The sequence below is a fragment of the Eublepharis macularius genome, chromosome 18, assembly GCF_028583425.1.
Source record: "Eublepharis macularius isolate TG4126 chromosome 18, MPM_Emac_v1.0, whole genome shotgun sequence".
NCBI classification, from domain to species: domain Eukaryota; kingdom Metazoa; phylum Chordata; class Lepidosauria; order Squamata; family Eublepharidae; genus Eublepharis; species Eublepharis macularius.
The window spans coordinates 31,675,041-31,693,547 of record NC_072807.1 but is presented as its reverse complement, the minus strand read 5'-3'; the positions used below and the strand labels follow the sequence as shown (position 1 = coordinate 31,693,547).

At 41.6% G+C, this 18,507-nt stretch overlaps 1 protein-coding gene across 1 annotated transcript in view; it reads right to left on the bottom strand.

The window, feature by feature from the left end:
• ARIH1 (ariadne RBR E3 ubiquitin protein ligase 1) overlaps positions 1 to 14,734 on the bottom strand; it is a 42,467-nt gene extending 27,733 nt beyond the window's left edge. The window contains exons 1-2 of the mRNA XM_055002166.1: positions 14,160 to 14,734; positions 2,144 to 2,211 (exon numbers count right to left, since the gene is read on the bottom strand). Of these exons, the coding sequence (XP_054858141.1) occupies positions 2,144 to 2,211; positions 14,160 to 14,543 (452 nt within the window). The 5' untranslated portion in view covers positions 14,544 to 14,734. The remainder of the gene's footprint in view (positions 1 to 2,143; positions 2,212 to 14,159) is intronic.
• Between the last annotated feature and the right edge of the window lie 3,773 nt (positions 14,735 to 18,507).

Here is an 18,507-nt window from a genome sequence, read left to right as displayed (position 1 = left end):
AAATATTCTGTAATGCCATTTTTTTTTTCCTACTAAGAGACCCATGTTAATGCTCTACTCTCAGGGAAAACCTGGATCATCATTAGGCACGTGCACTTTTATGCTGACAAATCTTGCAGGTTAAAAAAAAAATTATGTCATCTACACTCTTCACTTACACAAGCAATTCTCTTTCAAAAGAAAAACTTTTTAAAAACCAAAGTAACTCAACCCCTCGCTTCCCTGACTCAATTCCTGCTTGGAGTTTAGCTTTCCAGCACATCGGATAATGGAAGGAGGAGAAGCTGGTGCAGAGATTCTCATCTTAATCTGGATTTGAAGCTGACTCCCAAATGTTGCATTTGTATAGCGTTTTCCGTGCTTAAAGTGCTTCAGGAACAGTGGTTCGGTAAAAGCCCATACAAGCCACAAAAGCCTGCAAAACTGCAGTGTTAGAAAAATGTTCCCACCTTTCCCACAGTGTCCAAGACTGTATAAATAATGCATGAACTGGCCCCCAAATTATAAATTGAAGTATTCTGAACCATTCCATTCAAGTGCACTTGTTCAATATATTTATACCACCCTGCTCAGGTGACCAAAACAGGGGGCTACTTCTTGGGAGATGGGCCGAGGTTCTGTCCTACAGCATATAGATCAATCTCTTCCAGCCTCAGTTATAGGATCTCGGGCAGCTGGTGTTACAAAAGACCATTCACTGCCTGTGATGCTGGCCGGCTGCTATTCATCAAAGTGGACCATGAAGATCTAGGGGGACCAATGGTATGTCTCACAACAGACCAGGGACACACGTTCATTACACCGTGCAGCCTTGAGCACACAGCCTAGTTCTGAACTCATCACAGATATAGTAACTTGTTTAAAATGTTTTGTTTTTCTTACAGCTGTCCAATGCACCCACCATGGCCTAAATCCAGTATTCAAAGACATGCACAAATGAAGCCTATACTTAATAAAATAAAACAATATTTTCTAGAATGCTGAAGTGTTTAAATGTAACAAGATGCAAGGAAATTAACTCTTCCTGCATGACTAGGGTAGGCTGCTTCAGTCATGAGCAAATGAACCAACCGAGTAATACTAGAACATGGTCCAACTCCGAGGTAACTAGAAATCTAACGATGACACCAAAACGGGTCTGTTCTTGATAACCTAGAAGCAGATTCATGCTGCATGGGGGTGGGGGGTGATGACCCTTTTGGGACAAGCAGAAGTAGTAAGAGAGCTGCCTGATATTAAAGGTAGAACGGTTTTATATAACTCGCAAATATAATCTCTTGGAAACAGCAGTCTCCCTTCTTGACCCCACCCTAGGGCTGCCACCCCCTAACACAACCATCCCGTTTCCCTGCTCATGGCACAGCTAACGCAGTTAGCGCCCCTTGAGCTAAAAGGAAGCACTCTGGTATCCAAAGAGCTCAATAAAATTTTCCTTCACTTAAGGAAGCTAGCTGTGACACAAAACGCGAGACCTTTTCATTATTTTTTTTGTGGACTTCCTAGATGGTCTTCCATCTTTTTTTTATTGTATTGATGTCTTTGTTTACATAGCCATACATAGTCACTTCCATTACATTAACATAATCCTACATCAATACAACCTTTTCCCCTTTATGTTACCCTCCCCCCCTCCTGTAAGCAACCAATTGGAAAATAATACTATATACTTGCAACCATAAGCACACCCTTTGGATTTTGTCAAATGTATCTTTGTTGGCCCCCCTTCCCTTACCCAATTTATATACCCAAGCCATTTCTTCCTTATCTCTAATATATTATCCTCCCATGTCTTTTCTTGTTTTAATATGGCCAGAATGTCTGATTGGATCATTTGATATAGATACAGATTCCATCTACCCATAGTCCACTTTGTCGCATCCTTCCAACCATAAGCTATGACTGCATGTGCAGCAATGATCATTGTTTTAAACAACTCCTGTTTAGAATTATCTACTTTATTATTCCCCAGAACTCCCATAAACAATACCTTCCCTGTCAATTCTAATTTAACTTTACATAAATCCTCCGCGAGACCTTTTCATTAATGCCAATTTGCCGCGATGCACACAGAATGGGAGTGCTAAACCTAGCAGGTTACCAGGACCCCTTTTAGAGAGCCAAAAAAGATCATGTTTCTGCTTACCTCTCCATCAGCTTTTCTTTATCCCAGTTGAAATGACTAAGGAGTATCCTGGTGATAGTTGCTGGATTCTAGAAACAAAAAGGAGAAGGAGTCGTTGTAGAAAAGGTTGGAGCAGTCAGTTCAAAAATGTCTTAAGAACACGAGGTTTAATAAGGTTAGGCATCAACAGTATTGTCTATTTTGAGACAGACTAAGGAACTTTGAACTCCCTGTATATTGCACTGACAATGGGCCTAAGGTACAAGCATGACTAACATTAGACTATATGCTTCCCATATCTCAGTTATTATCGAGGTGAGTTTACTATATATTCATCACAAGCAACCACGATGGGCAGAATCTGGTCTGGTGAAAGCATCTGCATAGGCCCACCATTTTTAAAAAGGCTAAAACTAGACCCAAGGACTGCCAACTGAAGTCATTTCCATTCTGCCCCAAAAGCTCCTGAGCAATTCCTTTCATTCACTGGCATTTAACAAATTTTGGTTCCAGTTTTGTCACATGAACACACAAAACTTTCTTATAGCAACTCAGATCATTTGTAGCTCACTTTGCCTGGAGATGACTCTCTGGGTTCCCAGGAAAAGTCTTTGTACCAGCATCTGTTACCAAAGACCCTTTAATGGCAAACGCTAGGGATTGAACCTCGGGCCTTTTGCACATGAAGCACGTGCTTTACAACCATGCCATGGTCTCCCACCCCCACCTCAGTCATAGTTCTCTTGTTCCTACCAGAGACATTTCTTACTGAATGAACCATCTAACTTGCAAGTGGTAAATTCCTAGCCAACACCTCCAAATATGCTTTAGGAGTCTTCAAAGAAGTAAACGGGACTGTAAAATAAATCACTGGCTGTAAAACTATGCTTGCTTGCCCAATATCCCCCCCCCCCCCCGGCGCAAAAATTCATACATTGTTATTGCCGTCCATTTATAACCCACCTTTCTGAAAGTGACTGAAGGCAGATTACAAAATATATTTAAAAAAAATTTTCAAACAGCATAGGCCTCTAATGAAGTACCCAGTGGGCTAGGATTGTCTAAACCACAGGCTTAAAACATGTCCAATGACCACATTTTTAAGAACTTTTGGCTTTCATAATTACTCTGTCTTTAAAAAACTGACCAAACTATTCCTGAAGTTCTAAAGAAAAGCAACAAAACTATTGTCGATCTCTTGAATATTGCTCATGTAAATCATCCACAGATTTTACAAAAAATAACTTGCAACCTTGGGACTCCTATCTCTGCCCAATCCTCAACAACTTAGCTCTCTGACCCTAGCCTACTCTGGCCTCACTGCAACATCTAGCATCATTTCTGGTTGCCTCATCCCATGGGGCTAATGGAACAGGGATGGTAGAGAATGAGAAGAGATAGCGTAAGGTGCCAGAAGCAGAAGCCAAAATATTAGATTTAATGGAAGAATGAAGATACAGTCCATCATACTCTCCAGAACTTTGCTAACTTTATATCAAGTGAGCATAGAATGGGGCCCCTGCTGGCTTTTATTTTAGTGAATGTTTGAGTGTGCATGTACGTATCTGATGAAGCATGGAAGCAGGCTGTTATTTTTACTTCGGTATCATCAGCAACCAAACATAAGCAGGAATCCTCAAAAGGAGATAGAGTGAAAAGAAAGGGGAAAGAAGCCGGGGGGGGGGGGGAGGACACTGAAGTGGAAAGAGCAGGACTTGTTTCAGTGATGGCTTCTGGTAAAAGTTTGCAAAGACAGTTGTGAAGGCTACAGTGTAGTACTCCGCTGTTAAATAGTTTTAACTTGTATCATAAGATTTTTCAAACACAAAAAACATGCAGGCAATGACTGCCTCATATAAAAGCATGATTTACCTACACTTAGCTTGTGAAACCAGAAATTGTATCACAAAAGATCATCCAAATCCTGGATTGCCTCAGCAAATTCTGGTTCACTGCTTTTGCTCTGTAGCATGGGAGGGCATTACCAGGGCATGGGCCAGAGTTCAATCAGGATCATGAAACCGTAAATTATCAATAACCATGGTTAATAAGCCAACCTCAGATCTTGCCTTGATGGATCCCAACCATAGTTAGTGGAGTAGCCTACACATGGTACACACCTAGGGCTATATGACCTCTATACATTATTTGGGTAGATTTAGATTGCCTTGATTTAAAACCAATTTAAATCTTCACAGTCATGGTCAGGGAAGACAACCAGTTTAATATCCAAGTTTCTACTGCGATAATCAATTAGCACTTATTAAGTGACTGGTAGAAAAACTGGTGAAGGGCCTTTATACTCCCTAAGAGCATAATTTGGTCACACAGCCTACTCTTTATTTGATATACTTCTAAACCACACTTTGACTTCAAGTGGTTTCTAATAAACCATGTTTTAGCGCAGTGCCAGAACTTAGGTACTAAATGATCCGTACACAAACTGCATGATGTGTAAACATCTGTCAGCTTTAAGTTCAACTCTGAGTTGAATCTATTATGTAAGAGATCACAATTTGATTAAGTAACTAGAACTCAACTAAATCCACAGCTGTTTGGAATATATTTGTGACAACAGGAGGTCCTAAGACTGTAAACTGGGACTAAAGTTGCTTTACTAGAACAGTAGTACTAGGTTTACACACTGGTTGCAAAGGGGTAGCTGTGTTAAGTTTGTTGTACTAAAATGAAACAAAAGTCCAGCAGCACTTTAAAGGCTAACAGCATTTATTTCCATGAGTTTTTTAAAAAGAAGCTTTGACCCATGAAAACTCGTATGAAAATAAATGCTGCTAGTACTCTTTAAGGTGCTACGGGACTTATTTCACATCCTGGTAATTGACACCACGACAATCATACCAAAACAAGTGGCCACAGAGTTTGGTTTTCTTAAAAGGAATGTGTAAATTCCAAGCTTGAGGACTCAAGTTTATCAATTGTCTTACAGTACAAGCCTTAGCTGAGCTACTCCAGTCTAAACCCACTAAAATAAATGGGCTTATATTGGAGTAACTCTGTATAAGATTCCAGTGTTGTTGTAGTTACTATAGTGTCCACAAATGTTGATGCAGTAATATCCATAAATGTTATTTTATTCATGAAAGAAATTACAATTCAAGTGAAACAGTGTTGCAGATTTGCCCGTTCGCTCTGAGTGAATCACTTAGACAACACTTCTGTCAAGATTCGATGGGCAACATTAGCAGAAAGAATTTTTTTTTAAATAAAACAAGAGAATTGCCTCAGAAAAGGCTCGTCTCAAATAAGTCTGTGCTGCAGAGTGTTCACTTAGGTCAGTCTACTAAATGATTCTGCAAAAATCTTGAGGAAGATCAGAATAAATATTCCAGGTATTCTCAGCACACACACTGAACGGTTCTTTGCTTACCAAGCATTTACAAGCTAGGAACGAAATTTGTTCATTTCTTGAAAGTATTTGCAGTCTACAAACACAAACCAGCTTATTCTAAAGCTTCAGAGAGCAAACATGTTACATAACACCCTCTTTCTACTTAGGTCTGTGCTAATGTGATAACATGTGTGCTCTATTAACTTAAGGACTAAGAGTGCCATCCTAAACAGATGATTGACTCAGAAGGTGCAACTTTGCCTAAGGTAGCACATTAAGGCTGCTAGTGGCAAAAGACAGTTAGTTAACTGTGCCATTCTTCCAGGTAAACCCTCCTAGTTAAAAATATAGTCAAAAATCTGCAGGCTGCTTAAATCCTCTAAGTTACAGTTTCGGAAAGGATCATCATTGCGAAAAATTAGGCTTCCCCAATTAATAAGAGTTGAATTATTAGTTCCTTTTTTATTTTAAATGAATATTTTTACTACCATACATACTTAAGCATTTCAGAATATTCTAGACCCTACACAACTGGATAAGCTTAATGAAAATAATTCCAGTGAGATATCAATGCTATGCCCAGTTCCTTTGGAAAGCATTATAGTTACCATTTTCCAGTATTTAACTGCTCTAATACACTTCCACCAGAGATTTAAAAACATTAATGAAACTTAAATATAGAAATAAAGTGATGCAACAGCAACCATTCAAACTGACCTGTTTGGAGATATCTGTGGTTGTAATAGACAGTCATAGCATTGCTTTGCTGCCCAGCTTGCCTGAGACTGCTCCATGGGTACAGTGTAAGCACACACACCCCAATGCTAAACAGCACCTCCACAGAGAAATAAAAAAATAAGCCACTATCCATACAAGTGCCACAATAACAATCCCCAGGGACAATATCCTCTGAGCTCTATAACTCTATCCATACAAGTGGCACTCTTTGCCTCCACAGAATATCTGACAATGTTTAACCACAGCCAACAGACAATAACTGGCAAGCATGCTCCAAGCCCCATGTCAAAGCTGCTTCCCCATCCACCATAAAACAAGCGTTCTGAATGTCTCATCTTTAGTGCCCAGTGCAAGACAGTATTTGCCTGCTTCCAAAAAAAGGCAGGGAACTCAAAAGGTGGACTTTTTTTCAGATCAGCTGGAGTTTAAAGGCTTGTTTTTAAGAAACAAGAGATTCCTCATGCGAGCTCTTAAGACATCTTGTATTTACTTCTCTAAAACACTGATAAACTTGCTTTACTGAGGAGCCATTCTAACGTCTTAGGAAGGTCTTCTTTCACCAAGACTGGTGTTTTTTTTAAACCTATTTGTCTTGCCCACACCCACTGACAATGTTCCTAAAAGAATCATCTCATTTATCAAACCGCGCACTAATTCTTGTTCAGAGGATTTACCGACCAGGCCAGCCAAGGGTACCACACGATCCTCAGCCAGCCAAAGAAGAGTCTTTTCAATAGATGCACTGATTCCCTGTGAGCTTCTTTTAGAAACAAGCGGAAAAGATCCATGTTATTCCAAGCTTTTTAAAGTTATGACCGTGGCTTTGAGTTTTATCCTGGTCTATCCATTAGGGTTTTAGATTGATTTGAAAAGTGGGCTTAAAGAATAAAGGCCCTGCTGTGACGCTAACCATTAAACAGTAAGCAACTCTGGAAAATTAAAAACAATATATAAGTTTAGCAAAAAACTAAACACACTACTTGTTGAGCAACAGAGCTTAGCTTGATGTAACTGAACTTTACTGATTGCCACAATGACCCAAGATCTCTGAATAAGCAGAGGAAAGACAACAAACAACTTAGAGGAGTTTTCTGAAGAAGTTTCGAAACAGATTCCAGCTACCTATCTGTCGCCACTGTGTTTTCGGCTAAATGTTATGCTTCTTTGGGTGGTTTGCCTTTTGATGTGCATTTTAGTACTTCATAATTGGCTACAGATGTCATCATATTTTGCCCTATATATTTTAGTTTGTCATCAGTGTTTTCTACTCATGCCAAGTATTAATATTCATGAACCATTGTGTTTTCCACTAAAAATGTTTTTTGTATGATGCCTCCAGTACGCGAGTACCTCTGTTTTCTGATGATGTAGAAGTCAAGAGTCCTTGGTTTTTCTTGTTGTAGCTGAACTAGCTCCTTAACCCAACTTGTGTCTTTAAGATATCAAGCTGTAAAGTATCAGAGAAGGATCTGCATATGCTGTGCTGCAAACTCACGTTCCTGCAAGCTTGGCGCTCCATTCCCATTACTGCAAGTGTCTTGGCTTGGTATGGATCAGCCTTGCTCCCAGGGAGCAAAAGGGGCTGCGAATCTTAATCTGGATCATACCACTTCCGAGTGCAGGATGGGACTGAGGAAAAACTCATTCCCATCTAATCACTATCATCATCCCTGTGCACAGACAGCTTGATATCAAGCGAAGAGATTCTAGCTGGGTTTTCTCCTAGATCTGGTGAAAATTCCTGCACGCTGTTGCATGTACAGAAACTTTTGTGGGGTAGAAGAGACTTCCTTCATGCGAGCTCCTGCCTGCAGTCTGAAATGGTACAATCCAAACAGGGGTTTACTCTTTCATCTCCCGCAAGAAGTCGTCGGCCGTGGTCCTGCAAAACTAATTCCGATTTTACACTCAGGGTAACTACCTGACTCCTGTTTTGACACGGCATAAGATGGTAAGCATGCCTGTATCATTCCAAATGACTTTAGAGCAGCCCATGAGATAACATAAATGACTCTTTCACAAGAAAAACTGGACACAGGCCAAAATGCATGGTATTTACTTTATATACTAAGATATTCTTGCATTATTGCAAGAAATATATACAACTGCATACTTCTTTGGGGAGAGTGATAAAGCAATCATATGGGAGACCCCCCACCCCCGATCTGAAAAGACTCTTAAAGCTCTGCAAGAAGGAAAACAGAAAAACTTAAAACATATTATAGGAAAGCCTGTTACCTACAAACTTACTTGCCTCCTATTATCTCAAGTCTTTGCACATAAATAGTTTGATTTTTTTAAAATAAAAATTAAAAATCAAAGCTTGCAACTTTCAAGAACTTCTGTGGCTGATTAGCTGGAGGCAATTCTTATTCACTACCAGGGAGAGGTTATTTGTCAATTTGTTGTATGGTTAGTCGCGTCTCAGCTTTTTGTCTAGAAATATCAACTGAATCTGAGAAGTGTCTACTTTGCAGGCAGAAGGTCTCAGGTTTAATTGCTGGCACCTCCAGTTAAAAGTTTAATATTTCTGTGCAACTATGTCTGAATATGAACTCTGCAAAATAATTAACAGAAACATAGCAACCACCATGTTCATGAAAATATTATGTGAACATGACCACACAGTGTACACAAATTAGTCAAAATCGTCCCTTCTGGCTTAAGACATACTTCCAACTCTATTCTTGCCATCTAAACAAGCAGCATCTTTTCTTCTCCTTAAACAGAATAACAATCCTTCACCTGCGCCAGTAACAACAGAAGCTCAGAATGGTACTCCATTCCACGCTTTCCTTTCCTGGACAAACCTTTCAGGATAAATCCCTGGTTGAGAAGGCAACAAGGGCCCCAGCTTCAGCTTTAGAAACATACAGAGTGAGGATGAGAGAGCAAAGGCTAGCTGACAACCAGATCAGGTAATCCAGCAAGAAGAACAAGGACTAGGGATCCAGTTGATAAAGTACATTTGCCATCTGAATAATAATCCAGTCTTAAGTTGGACCTTGAAAGTTTCAGACACAGAGATGGCTGGATCCATGAGCCCTTACATGCCTCCATACTACAGACTGTGAGCTTATCTTCCCCCAATCAAGATACGCTTGACTGGGGAGGAGCGAGAGAAAGAGCACATGCCATTCTGGCCACTCCTGCTCACTCTACACTACTTGCCACACAGCCTTTCATTATTTGGAATCAATAAACTTCACTGATCTTTCTCACCACTAAAAGAATCTCACAGAAGATTAGCAGAACTTGTAGGTGCCTGAAAAAAAACAGAATATGCTTAGGCTGTTGTGTCTCATGTGACTAATATGGACAAGTAGTACACAAACAGAGCTGTAACTTCTTTCCTATTTTTGAAAATCAGGATCTCTGGCAGCCTCCCTTACAGGCTCAATGGAGCAAATATAAACAGTGGAGGGAGAATGCCACAGCAGTTTAGGACTACAGGCCTCTCCTTTTCAACCTCACTCAAGGCCCTTAAAATTTGGGCTTCATTTGCTTCTCGTCAAGACAAAAGATTACATGTACTAGACCAGGTCTGAGGACAAGCCCCCAGCTACAGAAGCCCTCTAAGCTCTGGATCCCTCACAAGAGCTTTGCCCGTACCCTTGTACACAGTTCAGAATGCGGTCAGATTAAGGATCTAGATGGAAAAGAATGAACAGTAATAATCCACATAAATCAGCTGGATGCCTTCTCAGCAGGAGGTTACGGATCAACCCAACTCCTCTCCTTACCAGTCAGCTCACAGAGAGAACTTGCAGCTTTTCTTATTGTTCCAGAAAGCCTAGGCACTGAACCAAAAAAGGGGGACAGTTACTATTTTAGGCGCTCGACTGTTTTATGTATGTGAGGGGTTTTAATACAATTTTAATATCTATAAAATTTTGTTAACCACATCATAGGCTTAGAACAGGGCCTACTATTCCCTAAACAAAAAAGCAGCATTAGAAGGGAGCATAAAAAGATTCTTTCTGCTACCCATCCGACCAAAGCAAGCACACCATGGAGAGGATGGCACCTGCACGCTCAGCCCAACACGGCAGCATCCTCTCCAATTAGTTCCAAGGTTTTGCTCAATGAGTAAACAGCCAGCCGTTTTTACATAAGCCACTGGTTGCCTGCCCCAGCTGTGGAACCCCCTCAGTGTGTCACAGCAGGGCCTTTATTCCTCAAGCCAGAAGAAATACAGCTTGAAGCCAACAAACAAAACCCTTCAGCCTACCTGCCCATTACCACTAAACAACTCTGAATCAGTCCAAGTAGAAATTAATGCATGTGCCAAACTTGGGCATAGTTTAAGACCTTTCTTAGCTAATTAAAAGAAACACAGCCAGTTTCTAGACTATACTATACGATTCCCAAGAGGTAAGCTTTGTTAGTATGCAGCAGCAAAAATAAATGAATATGGGCACCTGAAACACTACCAAGATCTTTTTTCAACCTAAGATGTGGATTAGAACCCATTTTGTCAACAAAAGCTTTAGCAAGACCTGGCAAACCTTTAAGGTGCCACTAGACTTCTATATTTCTGCTAAATGCTGGGGGCTCCCAAATCCTCCCCAAATCAGGTCATCATTATGTACTCTGCAAGGAATAAATATTAAGCAACGCCTTTGTTAAAATTTATGGAACTTTTGCATTTCATTACAGCATGAATCAACAAGAAATATGACAAACATTATCACTGAAATCTGACAGTAAAGATCCTGATAACACAAAATGCTATTAAATATCTGTTTTATTATTTATACAGAAGGAAAGTATTTCCAATTCTGAGGCACTTGGGATCACCCTGGCCCTGCTGAATAGGGTGAGTGGAGAATAGCAAAACAAGTAGCTACATAAACACACAAAGGAATGTTCAGAAGTTTAGCAGCCACTTACATTGTAAGTAATATCAGGAAAAGGTTTTCTCACTTGCAAAAGAATGCACTTTGGCTTGTGTGCAAATAAGATACTTAAAGCAAACTATAGTGGAATTTTTCTCTCCCTTGCAACTTATGTCCAACACAAGCTGCAGCCCAAGCACTAAGTTCAACGCAGAAAACTCTGGCAGATGGTAGGCTTCAGAAAACTGTTTTAATAATTCTGGGGTTTTTTTACTTTAAACTGTATTTATGTTTTGTTTTATGTCAATAATCGTCTCCGGTCGATTCTGGAGACTGCAGGATATTAATCTCTTAGAATAGGTTGTGCCTGTATCACCATCCTTCCAAAAACCGTATGGATCAGCACCCCCACCACCTGCTAGCAAGAGAAACAAACTGAAAGTTTGATGAAACTGTGTGGTCTTGAGAATGCAACAGCCACCAAGGGTGCCAAGCCCTACGGCACTCCTGCCCCAAGCACACACATACCAACAGCGCAAGCCATTTTGCCACACCTAGCAGCCAGACAACACTGTATGAATCAACTTTGTCCTGAACAAAAAGTACAAAGCGAAAGTTGTCCAATCACCCAAGCATCGAGGTGTCTGTCCCACTTATCACTCCAGAAACATATCCAGCAGCTACACAGCACCATCCAGACAGTAAACTCTCCATCATAGCCCAGGTCTTTTGCTCCACCCAGCCATTCCATGTACACACACTCACCCATAACATTCCTTCACAACGCTCCAAGTGCTCAAGGCAGCCCTGATCTCTGGTCTGGACTGGTGTGGAACAGTCACCATGAGCAAGCATTTGTAGTTCCACTACAATTTGTAGTTCCATCATTAGGCTGAGTGCTCAGGACAAGCCAATATAAAGGGGACTGGGCACACGTGTGCTTCCACCACCACCTCTACTTTTAGACTGCTTGAACTTTTTGCTTTCTGGAGCTGAGGCTCAGCCCCTCCATTCTCCTCCATCCTCTGCCACAGAAACAAGAGCAAGAGAAAGAGGGAGGAAAGAAAAGGCAGCCAAAAAGGGAGAGCCGTAAAGAGGGAGGAAAGAAAATATAGAAAAAGTAGGAGGGAAGTAAGTGAAATAAAGAGGAAAAACAAAAGAGAAAAACAAAAAGAGGAAGCAAATAGGCACCTATGTGGTGGGAACATAGCATTGTTTAAAAAAAATACTGAAAAAGTACACAAAACAGAATACAAAGAATAATAGGTATAGAATACTGAAAAAGTACACAAAACAGAATACAAAGAATAATAGGATTACAACAGATTAATCATCTAAAATTGGTACCTGGTATTACTTTTAATAGTTACAGCCAATATGACATTAGCACAAATCTGAAAACAGCACACACTTCCAAAGATAATAGACTTGATCTTATAAATGGAGGCCTGATATATCAGCAGATAAAATTTCTGTAATGTAACAAGTTTCTTCTAAGAAGATACAAGCACAAAATCTGTATATTTGGCAGTGGACTCCTTTGGTTGAATACTGGAACCAAAATTTTCAGTTAGAGATTGTTTAAAAAGAAACATTAAATTGGATATAAATTTTTTAAAGCCTCTCAGCTGGGATTTTCTGATTGTGCATTTTCGTATTGTTAAGTGTTTGAATTTTTGTGATAAAAATAGAGGAAAACAGATATACAGAATAGACAGAAAGAAAAAAATGACAGAAAGATGAAGAGAGGGAGAAATGGAAATAAAAAGGAAGCAACAAAGAGAAACAGAAGAAGCAATAGGTATGAAAAATAAAGGGAAGGTGAAAGATACACAGAAAAATAAAAAGGAACAGAGAGAAACACAGAAGCAGCAGTAGGTAGGAAAAATAAAGAGAGGAATGAGAAAGATAAATAGGGAAAAAAAAGAAGGAACAGGAAGCAAAACAGAGAAAATGGTAGGAAGGAAAAATAAAAAAGGGAAAGACACAAAAAGAAATAAAAGAATGACTAATAGGAGAGATCCACAGGAGTCAGCTGTCTTAGTCTGTAGTCACAAAATAGTAAAGAGTCCAGTAGCACCTTTAAGACTAACCAACTTTATTGTAGGATAAGCTTTCGAGAGCCACAGCTCTCTTCTTCAGATGCATCTGATGAAGAGAACTATGGTTCTCGAAAGCTTATGCTACAATAAAGTTGGTTAGGCTTAAAGGTGCTACTGGACTCTTTACTGTAATGGGAAAGACAGGCACAGAGGAAACAAAAGGTAAACAGAAAATAAAAATAAAGGCATAAAAAATAAAGGAAGAGGAGACGTTAAAAGAAATTAAAAAGGAAATGGAAGAGAGATACAGATACAGAAAACAGCAAAGCGACAGCAAAACAAGTAAAAAGGAATGACATAAGTAAAAAGGGAGATACAAACGAAACAGTAGGTGGGGACAAAAATGAAGGAAGACATAGAAAAATAATAAAAAGGAAGGAATAGGAAGATAAACAGATGGAACAGCAAGTAGGGAAGATAAAGAAGGGGAGGATAAAAGGGCACAGAAAAAAAATTAAAACACCATAAAGAGAAAGACAGAGGAAACAACAGGTAGAGAAAAAATAAATGGAAGGAGTGACATATAAAGAAAAACAAATAAAACCAGATAGGAAGGAAGACAGAAATAAAAAGGAAGGAATAGGAAGAGAAACAGGTGGAACACCAAGTAGGGAAAATAAGAAAGGGAAGGAGAAAAAGACACAGAAAAAGAAATTAAAAGACAGAGAAAACAACAGGTGGGGGTGGGATTAATGGAAGGAGAAACGTACAGCAAAAAATAAATAAAAAAGAATGACCATCACAGCCACAAAGGAAACAGTAGGGGGGATTAAGAAAGAGACCTACCCAAAAAAAGATTAATGGAGAAGTAAGGCCGAGAGAGAGATGAAAAAGGGGGAATGAAGAAAGAAAGAAAGCTGTGTATTGGTGCTGAACAGGGGAAAGGGGGAAAGAGAGCGAGAGGGCCCGGGGAGCGGAGGCGGGGCCGGGCCTGAGCCTGGGCCTCCCTCCTTCGCTCGGCCGGGCCTCCCCTCGGCCCCCTCCCCGCCGGCCACCCCCGCGGCGCCCACCTGGATGACCTCGTTGACCTCGCGGATGCACTCGACCATGTGCTGGAGGATCTGCTCGGCGGTGAGGACCTCGTAGCGGTAGTCCTCCTCCTGCTCGTGGCCCAGGCCGCCGCCGCCGCCGCCCGGGCCGGGCCCGCCCAGGCCGCTGCCGCCCAGGCCGCCCCCGCCTCCGGGCCCCAGGCCGCCTCCGCCGGTCTCCCCGCCCAGCAGGCCGTCGCGCTCGCCGCCCACGCCCAGGCCCGGCTCGACCAGCTCCACCTCGCCCAGGTCCAGGTCGGGCTCGTCCTCGTCGTCGGGCTCGTCCTCGTCCTCCTCAGCGCCGCTGTCCTCGCTGCACTCCTCGTCCTCGTCGAACTCGTAGTTGTAGCCCTCGTCCGAGTCCATGGCGGCGGCGGCGGCGGCGGTGGCGGAGGGCGGCCGCGGGGCAGGCGGCAGCGGCGGCGGCGGAGGGCGGCCCCGCAGCGGGCCGGGACTCGAGGGCTGCTCCGGCCGGCCGCCTTCCCTCAGGGCGCCGCTCGCGACGCCCGCCCGCCGCTTCTCCTCACAGGCGCCGCTGAGCCAACAAAGGGACGCGTCCGGCCCGCTCCGTCACCTCGACGCACGCCACGGCACGCAACCCCATGACGTCACCGCGCCGGGACGACGGAGGCCGCGGCCGCGCCTCCGTCTGGCTTTTCACGACGGCGAGAGCGGCCATCTTGAGTGTGGCCAAACGGGCGCTCCTCGCTGGGGATAGGAAGGGGGTCCATCTTGAGTGTGGCCGCTCCGCCCCTTTCCCAAGCCGAAGCGAGCGGCGTTCATCTTGAGTGTGTCCACGCACAAAAGGAAGACGGGCCTGAGCCGGCCATCTTCTAGAAAACCGCCCCGGTGCGCCTGCGCATCCTCGCTTCCCCGCCCTCTGAAGCGCCATCACGAGTGTGGCAAAGGCCTTTATTTTAAAAAAAATTGTATCCCGCACCTCCTACAAGTCTTGAGGGTTGTGCAACTGTATTTTCCCCCGTTTTCTTTTTTTTAAAAGTACGCTCAGTCAGATTCCAAATATAGTAGTAAAACAGTTAAGTAAGCTTTGGGAGTCTGTCCAACTTTTAGTTATACAAAAAAATGAAAAAGGTAGGTGAGAATTTTTTTTGTGTATAGCGTGTATACATATATGTGTGTGTATAATATATATGTGTATACACATATATATACACACACACATATACACACACATATATATACACACACACATACATAAAAGATATATTTTAGGTGGGTAGCAGTGTTGGTCTCCAGTAGAACAGCAGGATTTGAGTATTTATCTTAAAATGTATACATACTGCAATGTATATCCTGCTCTGCTGGGAAAGAGTCAATACACATCTTGACTGTGCCTGACTCTTTTTTTCCCTCCCCAGCTGGTGTTTTTAAATAGGACTGACTCAAATTCCCAAAAAAATTAGTAAGCTTTGAGATTCTGTGGAGCTCTGGTAAGGCTTTCAGTCCAAAAGAATGGGCGAAAGGGTGAGAGAGAAGAAAAACAGTTGCTTCAAGCCAAGGTGGAAAGATTTTTTTTTAATCATGTTCTATATTCCCCCTCTCCTTCTGTGTAATCCAAAAATTTGGTCCCTGTTTTGTGAGTGTTGGTTTGACCTGACATTTATTTTAGAAGATAACCCACATCTATCCCAAGTACTCAGACAGAAATCCCATGTTATTCAGTAAAGCTTAATTACAGTGACATGCCCTCAAGACTGCGCCCATGGCACAAGACGGCTTGTAATGTGAAATTAAAAGGTAAAATTATAAGACGGATGTTTTTTTTTAATAGACTGACAAAGCTGCCTGCAGTTTTTGTCTCTTCATTCTCTGAGAGAGAACTTTTAAAAATTGGGCGGGGGGTATGAGCTTTGAGCTGCTGTTCAAAAGATATTAAATGCATCTTTTCCTCCAGACCATCGCTGGTCTACAAATGACAGATGTCTATATGCTTTAATTTTTCCATGCCACCTGTTAATAAGGACAGCATTTGTCCATAAAATAAGCAGTGTTTGTCTGTCCAACTCTGTTGTTTGTTTAAAAAAAATAGGAATCGGGATTTATCACAATAAGCATTGCTTTTTCAACATTCGAACTAGTAACTGCTGTTTTCTTTATATGCCGTTTAAAGGATCATTACTAGAGCTACATGTTGCTTCACGGATGTATTTTTGGCTGATAGAAATGTTTACAGGGTTTTCCACAGACCAGAGTTTTGTATTGTGTTTTCACAATATTAGTGTTTTTACAACACTGGTGGCTTTTATGCAAACACATAATCTTTATGAATGATAGCAACCAACACTGCCATAGTAAAAAAGCAGACCTGCGAGCATACCAATGAAACATGTTCCAGAAGTGTGGGAGTCACACTCTTTTCCAATAGCTCCTTTAACTTCCTGTCACTGAGTGTGTAATCATTTGGAGCAGGAGGTGATATTCTTAGAAACAACCATTTCTGTTTTTAGTTTAGTTCTAGTAACCTTGCAAAGGGTTGCTTTAGAAATGACTGCACATTAATTGCTGAGATCCTACCCTGAAAGAGGTAGGATAATTTCTTTCTTGTTTCTGAAAACACTAACAGTGCAATCCTATGGAGAGTTACTCCAGTCTAAGGCCATTGACTTCACTGGGCTTAGACTGGAGTAACTCTCCATAGGATTGCGCTGTAAGAGTGCAATCCTATGGAGAGTTCCTCCAGTCTAAGCCCATTGACTTCAATTGACTTAGACTGGAGTAACTCTGCATAGGATTGCACTGTCAGTATATAATCCTTTTCCAAAGCCCTGGACCATATGTCCCCACCTGCAGAGGTCAAATGGATGTTGATCAAAGATAGTGCTTTTCTGTGGTGGCCCCTCACCCTTGGAATGCACTCCCACTTGATGCTTACTGGATGCCTGCCTTACTTCCTTTCACACACTAAGCCAAAGCACTTCTTTTTTACTCAAGCTTTTAATGGAGCAATTCAAGCTTTTTAAGCTTTGTTATGGGTCTGCTGGTAGTCCAAAGCCTGGTTTATGGATATATTTTAGGCTGATTAATGTTTGTTTTCTGCAGTTTTTATGTTGCTGGGTTGTTTTTGAGGCTTGTTTTAATACTGATAATTCTGTATGTTGTTGCTTTTTATATTTTGATTATATTGTTTTTACTTTTTAAGCTGATTTCTGTAAGAGGCAGCATATGCATTTTTAAAATAAAGGATCAGAGCTATGTAAGATTTAGGGATCCAACACCTCATAATGGCTAAGAGAATGAGCTGGGATCTGTGAAGTTCAGTTTTGCCACATTTTCTCTTATGAGAGCGAGTCTAAGCAGGTCTACTGAGAAGAGGGTTGCCAACTTTGGGTTGGGGTTGAGCCTGGGGATGGTAGAATTTATAGAGGGTAAGGGACCTCTGTGGTTATAATGCTATAGAATCCACCTTCCAAAGCAACCTTCTCCAAGAGAACTGATCTCTGTAGTCTGAAGATGTGTTATGATTCTGGAAGATCTCCAGGCACCATCTGGAAGTTGGCAACTCTGTGATTCCTTCTCAAACTTGTTTAATGGGGCTTACTCCAAGAAAGTGGTTTTGGCTCTGTAAGTGGCTTTAGCAAACCATCCTCCCTCAACCTCCCCTCTACAATATGTAGATAATACTGGCCTACCTTACAGGACTTGTTATTTAGGATTACATTTATTTGGAGCAGTTTAAATACTGAAAGTGCTATACATCTGTGTATCAATAACGTACTATAATGATGCGTTATAAACTATATTTAGACATTTGAAAACAACTTTTCATGCTGCACAGAGCGTGTTCATGTGATTGCTGCTAAATTAAACACTACAAAATAATGGTTGGTTTGAGATCAAAAAAACAAACCATCCACTGTAGAAATGCAAAGCAAGCAGCCTAGATGAAGGAAACAGAGGAAGGAAAAGCGGTGTGTTTTTGTGACATGTGAGGGAAGGATCCAAGCACCCCAGGCAGTGATTACCTTCTAAAAATAGAGTTGTTAAGGCTCAGGATTGCTGAGAAGCCATGGACAGAAATGTCCAGCTTGCAAATGCCACTGTCTGCATGCCAGCTGTGGCAGCTCACCATTCTGCACGTGCTCAGGAGCGCTAGAAATTAGCCTTAATGTATTCAGATGAAATTCTGTGCTGGAGGAGCCGTGGCTCAAATTTAGCTCCCTGGGTTGGATTGCCAAATCTCTCCTACCTCCAAATCTGATAGGAAGTGATACGCACCAGATAATAACCAGATGCCCATTGTATGCCCCTAACACTGCACAGGATTGTGCCTTGTTTGTTTGGCCCTCCAGGGCAACTGGCTGGCTGCTGT